The sequence below is a fragment of the Microtus ochrogaster genome, unplaced genomic scaffold, assembly GCF_000317375.1.
Source record: "Microtus ochrogaster isolate Prairie Vole_2 unplaced genomic scaffold, MicOch1.0 UNK9, whole genome shotgun sequence".
NCBI classification, from domain to species: domain Eukaryota; kingdom Metazoa; phylum Chordata; class Mammalia; order Rodentia; family Cricetidae; genus Microtus; species Microtus ochrogaster.
In genome coordinates, this window is record NW_004949107.1 from 6,277,955 (window position 1) to 6,294,699 (window position 16,745).

The window sequence follows — 16,745 nt, forward strand, 5'->3', positions numbered from 1 at the left end:
TGTCTACAAGAGCTAGTTCCAGGACAGGCTCCAAAACCACAGAGAAACCCTGTCTCAAAAAACCAAAAAAAAAATAAATAAATAAACATTCTATCACAGAGGTACACAAGGTTATCCAGCCCATCAAAAACTTACCTCTACAATCTTCTCTCTGTTTTTGGTTGGGTTCATGGGAGGTTCTGTGAGTAAAATCTTGCAGTTTCTGGTGTCTATGTTCAGCTTCTCTGGTCCAAATGTGTAGTCCCACAGGTGTTTCATGTCATCCCAGTTCCGTACGATGCCATTCTCCATAGGGTAGTTAACCTCCAACATGGAGCGCAATTCACTCGCCTCATCACCAACCATGAGATCCTAGAGGACGGGATAGCAAAGCTTTAAAACACAGTTTTATGTAAAGAAGCTTTAAACAACTATATTCCTGGATTTTAAAAGCTCGAGAATAACTGAATTTTAACTTTTCTTGGACTTGCAGATCAAGTATTTTATTCCAAAGCTAATACTCTTTTCTTTCAAGAACAGCTTACAAAGTTCAATCAATATTTTATGTACTATGTATTTAAATCAATAAATTGACCTTACCTTTAATACATGTTTCCAAAAGAAGAGCATTAGCACAAATAAACCCCACATTTTCATATTTTGAAGGGTTTTGTATGAGGTTTCATCTGTTTCTTTTGCTCAAATGTTCAAAAAATAAGTCCTGTGATATGTGAAATAGCACATTGGGGGAAAAACTTGAAAAATGCTCAATGAACACAAGCACATTTCTTTCTATCAAAATGATTTATATCAATGTAGATGCAAAAATCATGATTGTTCATTTCTCTATAACAATGCATTACTTACGCACACCCATTAATGGACTTCACAAGCGTCTATCCATAATGTATACATTAAAACAACTCCTTCAAAGTTCTCCCATGGGCAACATTTTTAATCCTGAAGTATAATATGGAAATGAATGCTATCTTTCATGAAGCACAATACTCATAACCTGTCTTCAACAAGAGTTGAAGGAGACCCACATAAAAACAAGGCAAACAGTATCTTAATATTTAAATGTTTTAGAAATCACCAATCCAGATATTATTTCTACATTAATGAATTCAATTAAAATTTAGTACCAGAAATGGCTATTTGGTATAATAAAAGTTTGAATTATGAGGAAATGAAGAAAAGAAACTGCAAAACTAACATGAGAAGATGTGAAATGAGGCTTTTAATAATCTTAAGGGGTGGTAGGGTTCAATCTGCAATGCTGGCGATAATGGGGGAAAAAAAACTGGCCTAGAAATGTCCCAGAAAAGTAATTTTAAACCTGAAAACCAGGATAAGGAGTCTATTAAAAGTCAGATTTCTGAAAGATACACTAATGGCAAAGGAAAACAAAGATCACTAAAACTTTCTATAGCAACTAATTTCTTATAAAGTCAGTTTTCCCAAAATTAACACTCAAGTTCCTTGACTATTAACTACTCAGAATCTTCAGGAAGAAAATGGAAAACTGGAAAGATCTCTACTTGTGAACTCTGGATACAGGCATGCATGGTGAAGTATTTAAGGAGAAGTTTACTACTATCTGTTCCTTAGTGAAACATCAAAAATAAACAACAAAAAACCAAAACAAACAAACAAACAAAAAAACCCAGGGCATTTTGATGGATGTATAGTTATGTAATTAGGCAGAATAATAAATGTTTTGTTTCTGAAAGAGGGTCCATCTATGTAGCCCTGGCTGTCCTGGAACTCTATTATGTAGAACATGCTGACCTCAAACATACAGAGATCTGTCTCCCTTTTGACTCCCTAGTACTGGAATTAAAGTTGGATAGAAGGTATTGTCCCTACACCTGGTTTAAAATAACAAATATTAATACTGAAATCTAGGTGACTGATATATGGAGAGTCTGTAAAACCTGTTTAAAGTAGTTATAAAAAATTTCTTAATTAAAAGCAGAGAAAAAATCTATACCTGCAAATATATATGCTACTTTTAGCTATTAAGTATAATTTCATACCAATTTGTTATTTATTTGTTCCTATGATAAATGAATTTTTTATTATACTATACAAGACAACTGAGTTAGATAATTAGTTGATTGATAGTTACTATTATTTCAACCAATTTAGAGTAAGTATAATACAATATCAACAAATTACACTTACTTTTATTCCTCTAAAGAACAGAGGTTTATGGCTGAGTGGTGATGGTGGCGCATATCTTTGATCCCAGCACTTGGGAGGCAGAGGCGGGTGGATCGCTGTGAACTCAAGGCCAGCCTGGTCTACAAAAGTAGTTCTAGGATAGCCAGGACTACAGAGAAACCCTGTCGCAAAAACAAAAACAAAACCAGAGGCTTATAGCAACTCAAAATAAAAGCTTTATGAATCTTCTTCTAGGGTCACACATATTATGAACTACTAACTGAAAGGGACATCTGACACTGAGTTTAGTCCCTTATGAACAAAAAGGGACATTTAAAAATTGAGATGTATGAGTCTAAGGGACTTAGTGAAAAATTTGTTGATAAAATTGTTTTTTAAGCCCTCAAACAGGCCAGGGATGTTACGTAGCTGGTATGGTGCCTGCTCAGCATGCATGAAGCCCTGGGCTCCATCCCAGTACGGCCCAGTATCAGGTAGGCGGGCACGTTGTAATCACAGAACTTGTAAGGGAGAGAGGCAAGAGATCAGAAGTTCAAGGCCTGCTTGAGATATCTGAAACTTTGTCTCAAAAAAATAACCCATGAAAAAAAATTAAAAAAAAAAAAACAAACAAAAAACAGAACACAAACAACGAATGTAGGTATTGTGGCACACACTTACAATCTTAGTACCTCAAAGGTCTAGGTAGGAAGATGGAGACTGTCAGAGTTCAGGCTCAGCCTGGGCTGCTTAGGAAGATCAAAACACCAAACAGCCAGGAATAGTGGCACAGCTTGTAATGTCAGCACTCAAACGACTGAGGCACTGGTCTACAGAGTCAGTTCCAGGACAGCCAGGGCTACACAGAGAAACCCAAACCAAAAACAAAGAAATAGAGGCAGGAAGATCAGTACCTCAAGGCTATCCTAGGTCCACAGAAAGTTTAATTCCAACCTAAGCTATATGAAACCTCGTCTGAGGAAACACACACACACACACACACACACACACACACACACACACACACACACACACAAACACACACACACACACACCCAACTAATAACCAAAACCTCCAAACAAAACCTAGACCATATATAAACTTTACCTTAGAACCTTTCAATTTTCAAATGTCAAAAATGCTAATAACCCAGCTGGGTGGTGGTGGCACACATCTTTAATCCCTGCTCTAGGAAGGCAGACCTCTGTGGCCTGTTACTGATCAAGTTCCAGGATGACCAAGGCTGGCTACACAGAGAAATCCTGCCTTGAAAACCAAAAAACCAACAATCAAATCAAAGAATCTTAAGTTCCCTCCTCCCTTCAGAAGCAAGCAGGAAATGTTCAGAGCAGCCCTGAAATTTTACTGTTACCCACCACTGGACTTCAAGCCTAAACCTCACCTGGAACTTAGAAACTCACAGGAAGCCAGGCGGTGGTGGCGCACACCTTTAATCCCAGCACTAGGGAGGCGGAGACAGGCAGATCTCTGTGAATTTGAGACCAGCCTGGTCTACAGAGTGAGTTCCAGGACTGGCTCCATAGCTACTGAGAAACACTGTATCTCAAAAAAAAGAAAAAAAAAAAAAAAAGAAAGAAAGAAAGAAAGAAAGAAAGAAAGAAAGAAAGAGAAAAGAAAAAGAGGGAGAAAAAAAGGAACTGAGACACCGGGCAACAGTCATTTATTTAGAATAAATTATATTTGCCAAGAATGATTTTGAACAATGTCACTCTGAACCAGAAAATAGAAAAAAACTACAAGCTTTAAACCACAATTACATCCCTATAAGGAAAGTATCTGTAATCAGGGACATGCAGGCTGGAATTCGGATTACAGAGTGAAGTTACATCTCAAAACACGGTCTTTCTCTTCACCCACCATACTGTGGATTTTACTTTTACACTGAAAGAACAATACCAATTAGATATTCTATTCCTGATTTAAAAAGAACTTTAAAATTATGCTTATACTATTCTCTACAAGTACGCCCTGTCTAAAACTCTCTTCAGTATTTAAGACAATGCATGCTCTTTTATTCAGAAAAAAAATTCCAGACTTAAAGACTACCACAGAAAAATGTAATAAGAGTCAAATGTCTGGGACAGGCCCAGCAAGCCTCTAGTTTGTTTGTTTGTTTGTTTGATTGATAGAAGGGAGGTCTATGCATGGTATTTACTCAAGGGGGGGGGCTTTTACTTGTGGAAAAGCCTGACAGGACTGTAATTTTTTCTTATTTAGTCTCAGATAATGTCAAACCTACTCATCAGTAAGGATGACATGGAAACAGATTTTATTTCTTTTTTCTCTTATGATTCATGTATAAAATAAAAATTTACTCAGCTTATCAAATACATAATGTTATCATACTGGCTGCAAATAGATGCATTCAGTATAATAGGCAATATATAACATCAATCGATAAACTTAAGTCCCCAAATGTAACAAATTCACCCGTTTTTTTATCTGTATCACATAGCTACTTCATTTCTGTATTATGCACACCACATTCCATTTTAATTATAACATTCATCTACAAAAAATTAAAAAAATTAAAAACTATGTTAGTAATTAGTTCTTGTTTGGTTCATTGTATGCAATCAGGAAAGTATAGAACTATTAGTTGCTACAAAACTGAAGAAATAAAAAAGGTTAAAAATTAAAGTACTTAAAACAAAAATATGGATTTCCCCCTCCCCAATACTAAAGGGACACAAAACAACAACTACTGTCCCGCCAGGCAAAAGTGGAAAACAAACAGAGCATGTGTGTAACCTCACTTACCATCTTTTTGTTATTCTACTTCAACAGGTCAAGAAAGGTGAAGAAAGAGAAGGTAGAAGCAAGAGTCAGAAAAGGCCTACATAAAATCCTCACTGAAATGTTTAAACATACAAGCAACAGAGACAATTAGGCTGAGGTCAGATGCAGTACTACTATATCTTATGGTGTTAATTATCAGGGCCAAATGAACAAGGACAGTAATTATTTCTAAATGAAAATTAACTAGATGATTTAAATTTTCATTGTCTTAGCCTACCATCACATTTTAACTAACAAGACTTACAAATATAAGTCAACTCACTAAGCATGGGGATTCCAAAAATTATTGAACTTTGAACTTCAATTAAGAAAACACGGAAAATACATGCTCTAGCTCAGTAAGAATTTAGTTAAGGTGTGTTTATCTAACTAAGCCCTAGTATTCAAGTGAAAGGAAAGCAATTTAACTTGAAAGGCTTCAAAGACAGCAGCGTGAAAAGAACTGACGTAAACACAGAATGACAAATTATATCAGCAATCGCTACTAGAGCCGTCCCTGAAAAATGTCTCATAAGAAAACTATTGATTTTTAACTACTTGGGCTTTCTAAGAAGCAAGAAAATAAGAGAGAAGAAATGTGTTGTTTTTGTTGTGTTGGAGACTTAAAAATGACTATATATATATTTTTTTTCTGAACTTCAAAAGTGCTATCATTCATAAAAATGTTTAAAAGCAGACATTAAATAAAAAGCATTATTTATACTCAGTTTTCCCTCATCACAGTACTAGCTGAATTTCAAGTTGAACTTCTTTTAAGACAGAATTTGCCAGGCTTCCTGATGCACACGTCTCCGAGTTCAAGGTCAGCCAGGCTATATAGTAAGACTTTGTTTCCAAAAAAAAAGATAAAATTTAATCAGAATGAAAATTTATGAAAAGAAAAAGGATTCCAACAAGATTTCCCTGCAAGGCCTATCCTAAAATGTCTTATAGTGAGTGAACCACTTAGTCGTTGAAACCTACCAAAGGCCAGAATTCACTTTTAGGTTTTTTTTTTTAAATATTTATTTATTTATTTATTATGTATACAATATTCTGTCTGTGTGTATGCCTGAAGGCTAGAAGAGAGCACCAGACCTCATTACAGATGGTTGTGAGCCACCATGTGGTTGCCGGGAATTGAACTCAGGACCTTTGGAAGAGCAGGCACTGCTCTTAACCTCTGAGCCATCTCTCCAGCCCCTCACTTTTAGGTTTTTAAGACAAACATAGACCCTAAGTTTTCATGTGTATTTTTATTTATTATGTAACTAAATTCTCTGGCTCCCACAGTAGAGACCTAAAACACAGGAATCTCTATCATCCATTACACCTGTCACCTTTCTTAGCACTCAAACAAGTGTCCCAGCATCCTAACTCTTACCAAAGGCTGCCCAAACAGGACCAAACAATGCTAACTATTAAAAAAAAAAAAGCCTCACTAAAAAAGCCCCTAAATTCTAGTGGTTTACATCATCTGGACCCTGTTCATCTGAAAAATGTTCTTTTAATTATCTACTTCTTATAAAATAATGTGATTCCTGCTTGATCTCTAGATCAGTGGGAGAAAAAAATGGTTGAGTCTCTCACACAAAGTACTTTGGCTAATGGCAACTTGCCCTCTTCTGCCATTACAGTAAGACAAATAGTGTTAAGACCAAATAAAGATCAACCTGACTTCCTCCCGCACTATGAAAATCAACTGTAATAGTGAGAAGAGGAACCAGTTCTAGACTTCTGGGTTTTTCCTGACTGACTGCATAAGAGTAGGAGGATCAGCCTATGGGAACATGGAGAGAAAAGCCCCAAGTCTCAGAGAACTAAGATGACTAATATGTATCAATTTTCTACTTAATTTTAAAGCTGGTATTTTATACTCCAAATCGTAATGGCACCATGCTATACATAAACAAAAAGATAAAATTAACTTTAAGGGTCTTTCTGCCTTTGTTGGAAGTGTTACTATACATTACAATTACCAGCAGTTCTCTGCTTTTCCTGACATTGTACTTTACACTACTTAATTCAAAGATCACTTCACACATCCTCGTGGTTATAGCGATGAATAAAACATTACCTTGATTTCAATGTTTCCCACTTTGGTGGTTGATCTGATAATAGGTCTTCCAACCAAAGCTGGGAAGATGTGTTCCGGAAAGTTAGAGCCTGCATAGCCACACTTCACAAACTGGAAGGAAACAGTAAAGAGTGGGTTAGTAACCAAGCACTTACTATGGGTATTTAAAAACTGTATCAGAAGACATCACTTTGCTTTCAAACCATCCACAGTGGTTACCCACTCTATTCCTAACATCATCTCCTATTCTCCCAGGTACCAGGTCCTTCCAAACCTTGTATTCATTAGGCTTATTATTGCTGTGATGGAACACCATGGCCAAAGTAACTGGAGGAGCAAAGGCTTACGAGTCCACATCATAGTCCAGCACTGAAGGAAGTCAGGACAGGCACTCAAACAGGGCTGGGACCTGAAGGCCAGAGCTGATGCAGACCATGGAGGAGTGCTAATACTGGCTTGCTCAGCTGCTTTCTTAGAGAATCCAGGACCACCAGCTCAGGGTGGCACCACACACTAGGCCCTCCCCCATCAATCTCTAATTATGAAAATGTGCCACAGGCTTGCTGCCCACAGCCCAATCTTATAGAGGCATTTTTTTTCCTTGTTTGTTTGTTTGTTTGTTTTGAGACAGGGGTTTCTCTGTGTGGACCTGGCTGTCCTGGAACTTGCTCTGTAGACCAGGCTGGCCCTGAACTCATAGAAATCCACCTTCCTCTAATTCCTGAGTGTTGGGATTAAAGGAATGCACCACCACTTCCCAGCTAGAGGCATTTTCTTAACTGAGAGTCCCTCCTCTCAGCTGACTAGCTTGTGTCAAACTGACATAAAACTATTTAGAACAGCCGGGCGGGCAGTGGTGAAACAAACCCTTAATCCCAGCACTTGGGAGGCAGAGACAGGCAGGTCTCTGTGAGTTCAAGGCCAGTCTGGTGTACAGAGCTAGTTCCAGGACAGGTTCCAAAGCTACAGAAAAACCCTGTCTTGAAAAACCAAAACCAAAATAAAACAACAACAATGAAATGACAACAAAGACAAAAAGCAATCCACTATCTAGAACAGAGTTCATATTTAGTTTTTGGGTAACTACTTCCTAAGTGTCTCCAGAGGGTAAAGTGCTCAAGCAGGGAGCTAAGCTGGTGGTTCATGCTGGGGCCTGCCTGAAAGCAGCGTCAGCGCACAGTGCTCGCTCAGAACTACTTGGGAATAGACACATTCACTCAAAAAATTCTAAGTGATTAAAGAGAAATGAGCCGGGTGGTGGTGGTACACGCCTTTAATCCCAGCACTTGGGAGGCAGAAGCAGGTGGATCTCTGTGAGTTCGAGACCAGCCTGGTCTACAAGAGCTAGTTCCAGGACAGGCTCCAAAACCACAGAGAAACCCTGTCTCGAAAAAGAAAAAAAAAAAAAAAAAAGAGAGAGAGAGAGAAATGATAGAAAATGAACATAATAAAAGCTTCAATTCAGCCCGGCAATGGTGGCACACACCTTTAATCCCAGCACTCAGGAGGCAGAGGCAGGTGGATCTCTGAGTATGAGGCTAGCCTGATCTACAAAATGAGTTCCAGGACAGTAAGGGCTACACGGAGAAACCCTGTCTCAAAAAACAAAAATAAAATAAACAACAAAAGTATCTTTGATTTGAAACCAGGCTTTTTTTTAAAAAAAAAAAAAAGTTATTTATTTTTATTCCACATGCACTAGTGTCTTGATGAATATGTGTCTGTATCAAATCCCCTGGACAGTTGCTGTGAGCTGCTGTGTGGGTGCTGGGAATTGAACCTGGGTCCTCTGGGAAAGCAACCAGAGTTTTTTTTTTTAACTGCTGAGCCATTTCTCTAACTCCTAAAATGTTGATTTGTTTTACTTTCTTGAAGTGCTGGGGATAGAACAGAGGGTCTCGTGTGTGTGTGTGTGTGTTTTAATTTATTTATTTATTTTGTGTTCTGCCTGCATGTATATCTGTCTGCAGGCCAGAAGAGGACACCAGATCTTATTACAGATGGTTGTGAGCCACCATGTGGTTGCTGGGAATTGAACTCGGGACCTCTGGAAGAGCAGGCAATGCTCTTAACCGCTGAGCTATCTCTCTAGCCCTAGGCATGTGTTCTGACCACTGAGCCACATCTCCAGCCCAAAACCAGACTTTTAAATATCCATTCATTTAAGTAACCCCATTTTCCAAAAATGAAAAAAACCAAATGATATATGGACTAACGTGAATTTTCACATATAAAATTGTCATGGTTTCTCAAAAGGGTCTTTCTGTGTTCCTTTGGAGCCTGTCCTGGAACTCACTCTAGACCAGGTTGGCCTCTTCCTCCCAAGTGCTGAGATTAAAGGTATGTGCCGCCACCACTACCCAGCTTCTTTCTTGTTTTTTGAGATATAAGACCTTAGACATGTTAGGCAAATATGCCCCACCTCTGAGCTACAGCCCTCGATATATTTTTCAAGAGCATATATTGCACCAAGGTATGGCAGTGCATGCCTACAATCTAAGTACAATCTAAGTACAAAGGAAGCAGAGACAGGGAACTACAAGTTCAAGGCCACCCTGGTCAGCATAGCAATCTCGAAGTCATCCAGGGCTCAGTAAATTGAAAATGGGCCAGACAGTGGTGGCTCACGCTTTTAATCCCAGCACTTGGAAGGCAGAGGCAGGCAGATCTGTGAGTTCAAGGCCAGCCTACAGGGCGAGTTTTCAGGACACCCAAAACTATTACACAGAGAAACCCTGTCTCAAGGGAGAAAAAAAAAAAGACTAAAAATGAGCAGACATTGAGAGGAAAAGACAAGTAAAACTTTCAGGCTAGGAGAATGTTATGGTTTGAGGACGGAATCCCTCTACAGGCTCATGTGGTTGAACACTTGGTCTCCAGCTGGAGGTGCTGTTTTTAGGTAGACATGTATTCTTTAAGGTAGGCCCTAGGAAGGAAGTGGGTTATGAGAGGCAGGTCTTAGCAGTTAGAGCTCAGACCCACTTCTGGCCATCTCTCTCTCCCCTCCATTTCCTGGTCTACCAAAATGTGAGCAAGCACCTCACATTCCATCTACAATAAACATGAACTAATCCTGCCATCATGCCTTCCCGGATAGAATTACCTGACAGAATACAGAATGGGCAGAATTACCTTCTGAACTATGAGCCAAAATAGGTACTTCCTCTTTCAAGTTACTTTGATGAGGTGCTGGTCCAATGGCCAGAAAAATAACAAATACACAGGAAGATATTGTATGAAGAAAGGTAATACTGGGGGCTGGAGATGGCTCAGCGATTAAGAGCACTGACAGCTCTTCCAGAGGATTTGGGCTCAATTCCCAGCACCCACATGGCAAATCACAACTGTCTGTAACTCCAAATTCTGACACTCTCACAGACATACATGCAGGCAAAACACCAATACACAGAAAATAAAAATAAATAAGTAAAAAAGAAAGGAAATACTGTCAAAGTCTTCACAACATTAGTAAGGTCTATGTCTAATGAATGCTAAACTACAAGAATTTTTGGATTTACTGAGAATGCCTACAACAGAGTTTGACAGGTAAGAGGTACACATTAAATAACTGACTGGTAAATATTAAAAGAACTGTTCATTTTCAAGCATGAGATTATGATTATTTAAAATACAAATACAACTGGTGAGTTCCCTATCCATGAACTCAACTTCATAGATCAAAATATTTGAAGCTCAACTAATCATAGATCAAAATATATGCAGCAAGGCCAATATGATATCTTAGGAGGTCAAGCACTGGTTGCCCAACCTGACGACCACCTGAGTTCAATCTTCAGGACCCACACTGTGGAAAGAGAATCAATTCCCACATCACTAAGAGTTACTGTCATTTAACAGTTTAGTCCTTTTTTGTTTGTTTTTTCAACAACAAACTCACAGAGACCTACCAGTCTCTGCCTTCCAAGTACTGGTACTAAAGGTGTGTGTGTTACCACTGCCCAGCCTCCGTCCTTCTACTCCTCCGTCCCCGCCCCGTTTTTCAAGACAGAATAAGCCTGTCCTGGAACTCGCTCTGTAGCCCAGGTTGGCCTCAAACTCACAGAGATCTGCCTGCTTATGTCTCCAAAGTGCTGGGATTAAAGGCGTGCGCCACCACCATCTAGTGTGTGCATTTGCCCACATACATGCATGCAGAAATGTCCACATGCAGCCAGTCACAGTGGCACACACCTTTAACACAGCACTCAGGAGGCAGCGGCAGACATATCCCTGTGATTTGAGTCCAGCCTGATCTACAAAGTGAGTTCTAGGACAGCCAGGACTGTACAAAGAGAAACCCTGTCTCAACACCTCACCCATAACAAATAAGTAAATAGAAACACCCACCTTCTTTGAGATGAGGTTACTGGCTGTGGGGCGCCAACTAGACCAGACTGGGTGGCAGCAAGCCCAGGACCCCAGTCTCTGTCTCCAGGAATTAAACTCAAGTCCTCATGCTTGCAAGGCAAGCACTCTACCAATAAATCCATCTCTTCAGCTGTTACTGGGAATCTTGTTGGGAATCTCCATATCAGTTCCAAAGTGGCTCGACTAATCTACATTCCCACCAGCAGAATATAAGAGTTTTCTTTTCCAAAGCTGGCTAGAAAATATCAATGTCCTGGCCTAAAGATGGTTCAGTGGGTGAGGGCATTTGCCAAAGACCTGAGTTTAATTCCTGGGATGCACAAGGTGGAAGGAAGAACTGATTCATGCATGTGGTCCTCTGACCTCCACAAACCTGTAATGTGAGCGGACATCAATCCTGCCAATATATGAACATCTTCACTGTCTCTACAGAAGCCCTTTTGGAAATGATTAATCCCATTAAATTATAAATAGCTTCCCTAGGACATTCTGCTATCCAGAATTTTGTCTTTTTAAACAGAACCTTACAAAAATGTTAAAATTATGATTTAAAGTGACTAAAAGTAATCATGAAAAATGTCTGAAACTAAGAATTTCAGATCCTCAGAACCTCCTTAATTCCTACCATCTGTTTCAAAACCTAAGTAAAACAAACTATTCGTGAGTTTTATTCCAAACTCACAAAGTTTAATCCTAGTTAGTACACTGGCAGGCATTCTCTAGGTCTAGCTACACATTTCTAAAGCATATTATTGTTCAAGTTGTGTAATGGTGTTTGGCCAAAACTATCTCAGGGCCTGTACCTAGAGGCCTGTAGGACAGATAAAAGTCTGGCTCAGTTTGAAAGATTGTCACCAAGGGGGGGTGAAACAGCAAAATCTAGGTAGCCGCCCCTCCAGCCAGAGAGGGGTTGGCTGTCTCTCACTGGCTGGAGGTACCCCACATCAGGCAATGACACAACCCATATAAGCTGAGGCTCACAGTAATAAGCTGAGTGCACTCACCTAGGGTTCCCTAGGGAATAAGGCTAGGGAGGCCTGGCACAATGGCACATGTGTGTAATCCCAGCACTTAAGAGAGCCATGAGTCTCAGGCCAGCCTGAGCTATAGAGTGAATGCCAAGCCAAGCAAAGCTTTATTCATAGGGAGCCTTTTTTTTTAATATTTATTTATTATGTGTACAATATTCTGTCTGTGTGTATGCCTGCAAGCCAGAAGAGGGCACCAGACCTCATTACAGATGGTTGTAAGCCACCATGTGGTTGCTGGGAATTGAACTCAGGACCTTTGGAAGAGCAGTCAGTGCTCTTAACCACTGAGCCACCTCTCCAGCCCCCCCCCACCCCCTAGGGAGCCTTTTGTCTTAAATAAAAATACAATTTCTCTTGGGTTACCTTTGAAGGCATATGTCATCAGAACCCTACTTGGTCATCTGACAGAGGCCGAGAAGTGAAACTGAGAGTATACGTTCAATCCCCAAGGAATGTTAAGCAGAATTCAGTAACACTAGTTCATGGTCCCACAATGTCATCTCAAATAACCGATTAATGTGACCTAGAAAGACTTTCTCGGGAACAAATACTTCAGAGCAAAGAAATAGCATTTTGTTGGGTGTGGTAGCTCATTCACATAGTCCTAACACTGTGGAGGCTAAGGCAGAAAGACTGCAAGTTCAAGGCCAACCTGAGCTATCACAGTGTGTGTGTGTGTGTGTGTGTGTGTGTATGTGAAATCTCATTCTTCTCCCAGAAAGACTGCAAGATCAAGGGCCAACTTGAGTTATCACCTCACCCTACCCATGGGTGGGTGGGTGTGCGTGTGCACGGGCATTCGTGTGTGCAAAATCTCACATTCTTCTCCTAAATCATTACATTTCTATGTTCGAGTCAAAATCCATCTTACCTGGTAACTACACTGAAATAATACAAAAATTCAGAGAAAATAAACTCATATCCCTTCCATATGCAAATTTCAGTATAAAGTCTGTCATTATCACCAGGCTACTGTCATAATTTCCACATACATTCTGAATATACAAAACTAAATACTATTTAAATACAAAAATCTTATGTTTAACCTTAAAGAAAGCCAGACAAAGAGGTGTAGGCCTTTAAAGGCAGCACTCTAAGGAGTAAGATCTTAGTTCAAGGCCAAAATGATTTAATAAGGATAATCAAAACAGAAAAAAAAAAACCTCAAAAACTAACAGATACCAGCATTAGGCAAGTCAAAAGTACCCATTAACCAGGATGAAATGCTCACTTATCTGGGTAAAAATAGTCTAAGAAAATTAGAAGTTGGTTAGAAATATATATAGCTCAATATGGTACAGTGCTTGCTTAGTGTGCACAAGGCAGTGGGTTAGAATACCAGTGCTATCAAAGAAAAAAGTATGAACGGAAGGCTAATCTTTAAGTTTATAACAAATGTAAATAAGTAACTTTGTCATGTGAGAAATCCTAAGTTTAAAGGGGGGAAGGGAACCCTGCTAAGGGGTAAATTCTGGTATAGGGAGGAGACTCCTAAGGTTGATGGATCTCCCTGCCGTTCATACATATACACAATAGCAAAGTAAAGGTCACATCAATGTCTTCAGATTACAATTGTGCAAATGGGTAGCTCATATCTTAAAATTCTTTTAGGAACTGGAGTTAAGCACCAGCTGCAGAGCTCAAACCGATTAACCCCCTCACATGGAGATGATCTCTACAGAGAAGGAACAAACTTTTCCACAGCCAGAAGAGGAGGGTGCACAGAAAGCAATATCCCAGAAGAAACAAAATGTATAGCATAAAATAAATGCAGCTAAAGAAAAAAAAGCACTAGCTGCTTTTCCTAGAGGACTAGGGTTCAATTCCCAGCACCCATGTCTGTAACTCCAGTTCCAGGAGATCTCTTCTGGCCTCCATGGTCATCAGGCATGCCAGTGACACCCATAAACATAAAAAAATTGTAAAATAATAACAATTTCTTAAAAATTTAAACTGCAGCCGGGCGATGGTGGCGCACGCCTTTAATCCCAGCACTCGGGAGGCAGAGGCAGGCGGATCTCTGTGAGTTCGAGACCAGCCTGGTCTACAGAGCTAGTTCCAGGACAGGCTCCAAAGACACAGAGAAACCCTGTCTCGAAAAACCAAAAAAAAAAAAAAAAAAATTTAAACTGCAATTTAAAAACTGTGTGTGTACACACTAAGTTCCCTAGTACATTGTTCCCCTTCTCTATGTACGTCTCAGGAATCAGTCTCAGGCTTGGCAACAAATACCTTCACCTGCTAATCAGTTCAAGGGCCCTTAAAGTTCTTGAGTATATTTTAAGTGGAAAAACATTTTCCAAGTAGCCCATAAGACAAAAATTGAGATCCTGAAGCCACAGAAACAATTATAAGCTACTGCCACTGCTTTACCAAAAACAGGAGTAGGAAGAAAAGCAGAAGGGAAGAGGAGAGGAAGAAAATTAACTTCAAATTAAAGCTACTATAATAGGGGAAAAAAGTAAGTATTTAATAAGAAACTATTGCTGGGGGTGGGAATGTAGCTCATAGAGTGCTCACCTATCATGCACTAAGCCTTGGGTTCGTTTTCCAACACCCATAAACCAAGTATGGTGGCACTTGAGAGGTGGAGGTGGAGGATCAGAAGTTCAAGGTTGTCTCAGTTACGTGGTAAACTGGAGGCCAGCCCAGATCCTTTGTTCAACAACAAACACCAATAGCATCTACTTACTCTTAACCTGACTAAGCAGATGCTGTCTTAGAATCCAGTGCCAGCATTTCTATAAGGTATGAATTCCTTATAGAACAGTAAAAACCATACTAAAATTTCATATTATTTCAAATCTAAATGCATTAGGCTCCAACAATATCAGAATAATCCAATTCAGCAACATAAAATAGGCAAGCTAAACTCAAAAAAAATTTTTTCAAGGCTCATTATATAACAAAATACAAGGAAAATATTCTTTCTGTGCTACCTCTCTTGGTATCATTTTAATCACTGCCATTTCTCCTGCATGTCGATCAGTTTAAGACTGGTTACTCAGTTCTATGTGCACAGGCGTTGTTTAAGCAGCAGATTTTACCATATATAGTTTCTTCCTTGTAACATTGTGGTTTGAGCAGGCTCTCTACTTCCTACTGAGTCATCAAATAGTAAGACGTACAATGTTCCTTAAGGCAAAATGAACAAAAGACCTGCCTACATTTGATATCAAAGCAACTTTTTCCTTAAATAAAAAAGATTCAAAGCAGGGCAGTATGACACAGGCCTTTAATCCCAGCTCTCAGAAGGCAGAGGCAGGCAGACCTTTGTGAGTTTAAGGCCAGCCTGGTCTACAGAGCAAGCTCCAGGACAACCAAGGCAACACAGAAAAACCCTGCCTCTAAAAACAATACAAAAAGATTCAAAAACATTTATTTTATTTTTAAATATTTTATTAGTTTTTTGAGAATTCTAGCAACATGTTTTGATCATATTCACCTTGCTGCCCCCAACTCTGTCCCAGATCCACACCCCCTTCCCTTCCCACTCAACTTTGTCTTTTTTTTTTCCACCAAGGCAAGTATGTTCAATTATTCTTGGATATGCAGCCTTCCATAGGAATGTGGCCGACTTATCAGGGGCTACATTATTAGTGAAAATGGTCCAACTCTCTCCCCACCACAGCAGCTAAAAATTCCCAATAGCTCCTTGCCTGGGGTGGGACTTGAGGAAGTGAGCATCCCCTCCATGCAGGAATCTGGCCTCATGTGTGCTGTCACAACTGCTGAGGTCCTAGTGTCCAGGAGTGCTGTTTCTTATGGTGACCCACTGCTTCGGGCTCTTCCTTCCTCCACCTCTTGTGCAATGATTCCTGGGCCTCTGGAGACAGGGTATCACTATGTAGACGGGGCTAGCCTTGAATTGGTGATTTTCCTGCTTTAGTGGCCACAGCAGGATTTTCTTGTCTTTTGAGACAAGGCCTCACACAGCCCAGGCTGGTCTTGAATTCCTCATCCTTCTGCCTCTCCACCCCAGCACTGGAATTGCAGGCATGCTCCATCACACCCACTGGGATTTCTAAACTCTCATTTGAGCTTGTTCATTTTGTATTTTTTCTATTAGTAACTGGTGGTGCTTGTATTTTAACTTCACAGTGGCCATTCTTATTTGAGGCCAACAGTTGTCTTATTAGGCCATTGCCTTTCACAAGTGAAACTCAAGTTCTTGCTTTGTTTTTACTTAAAATATTCCTTAATTAAACATACAAATGAGCAGAAGCCTGATAGATTATAACCAACTACAAATGTGAATTTTAAGTATAACATTCTTCTAGCACTATAAATGTCTAAGTACAACCATTAAACTTTATTAAACATT

The 16,745-nt window shown here is 39.6% G+C and overlaps 1 protein-coding gene across 2 annotated transcripts in view; it reads right to left on the minus strand.

Annotated features, from left to right (window-relative positions):
* Actr2 (ARP2 actin related protein 2 homolog) overlaps positions 1-16,745 on the minus strand; it is a 48,593-nt gene that overhangs the window by 28,311 nt on the left and 3,537 nt on the right. The window contains exons 2-4 of one of the 2 annotated variants that reach the window (XM_013353508.2): positions 7,023-7,133; positions 4,928-4,942; positions 136-351 (exon numbers count right to left, since the gene is read on the minus strand). In XM_013353508.2, the coding sequence (XP_013208962.1) occupies positions 136-351; positions 4,928-4,942; positions 7,023-7,133 (342 nt within the window). The remainder of the gene's footprint in view (positions 1-135; positions 352-4,927; positions 4,943-7,022; positions 7,134-16,745) is intronic. The other variant, XM_005366448.2, reaches the window with a different exon arrangement.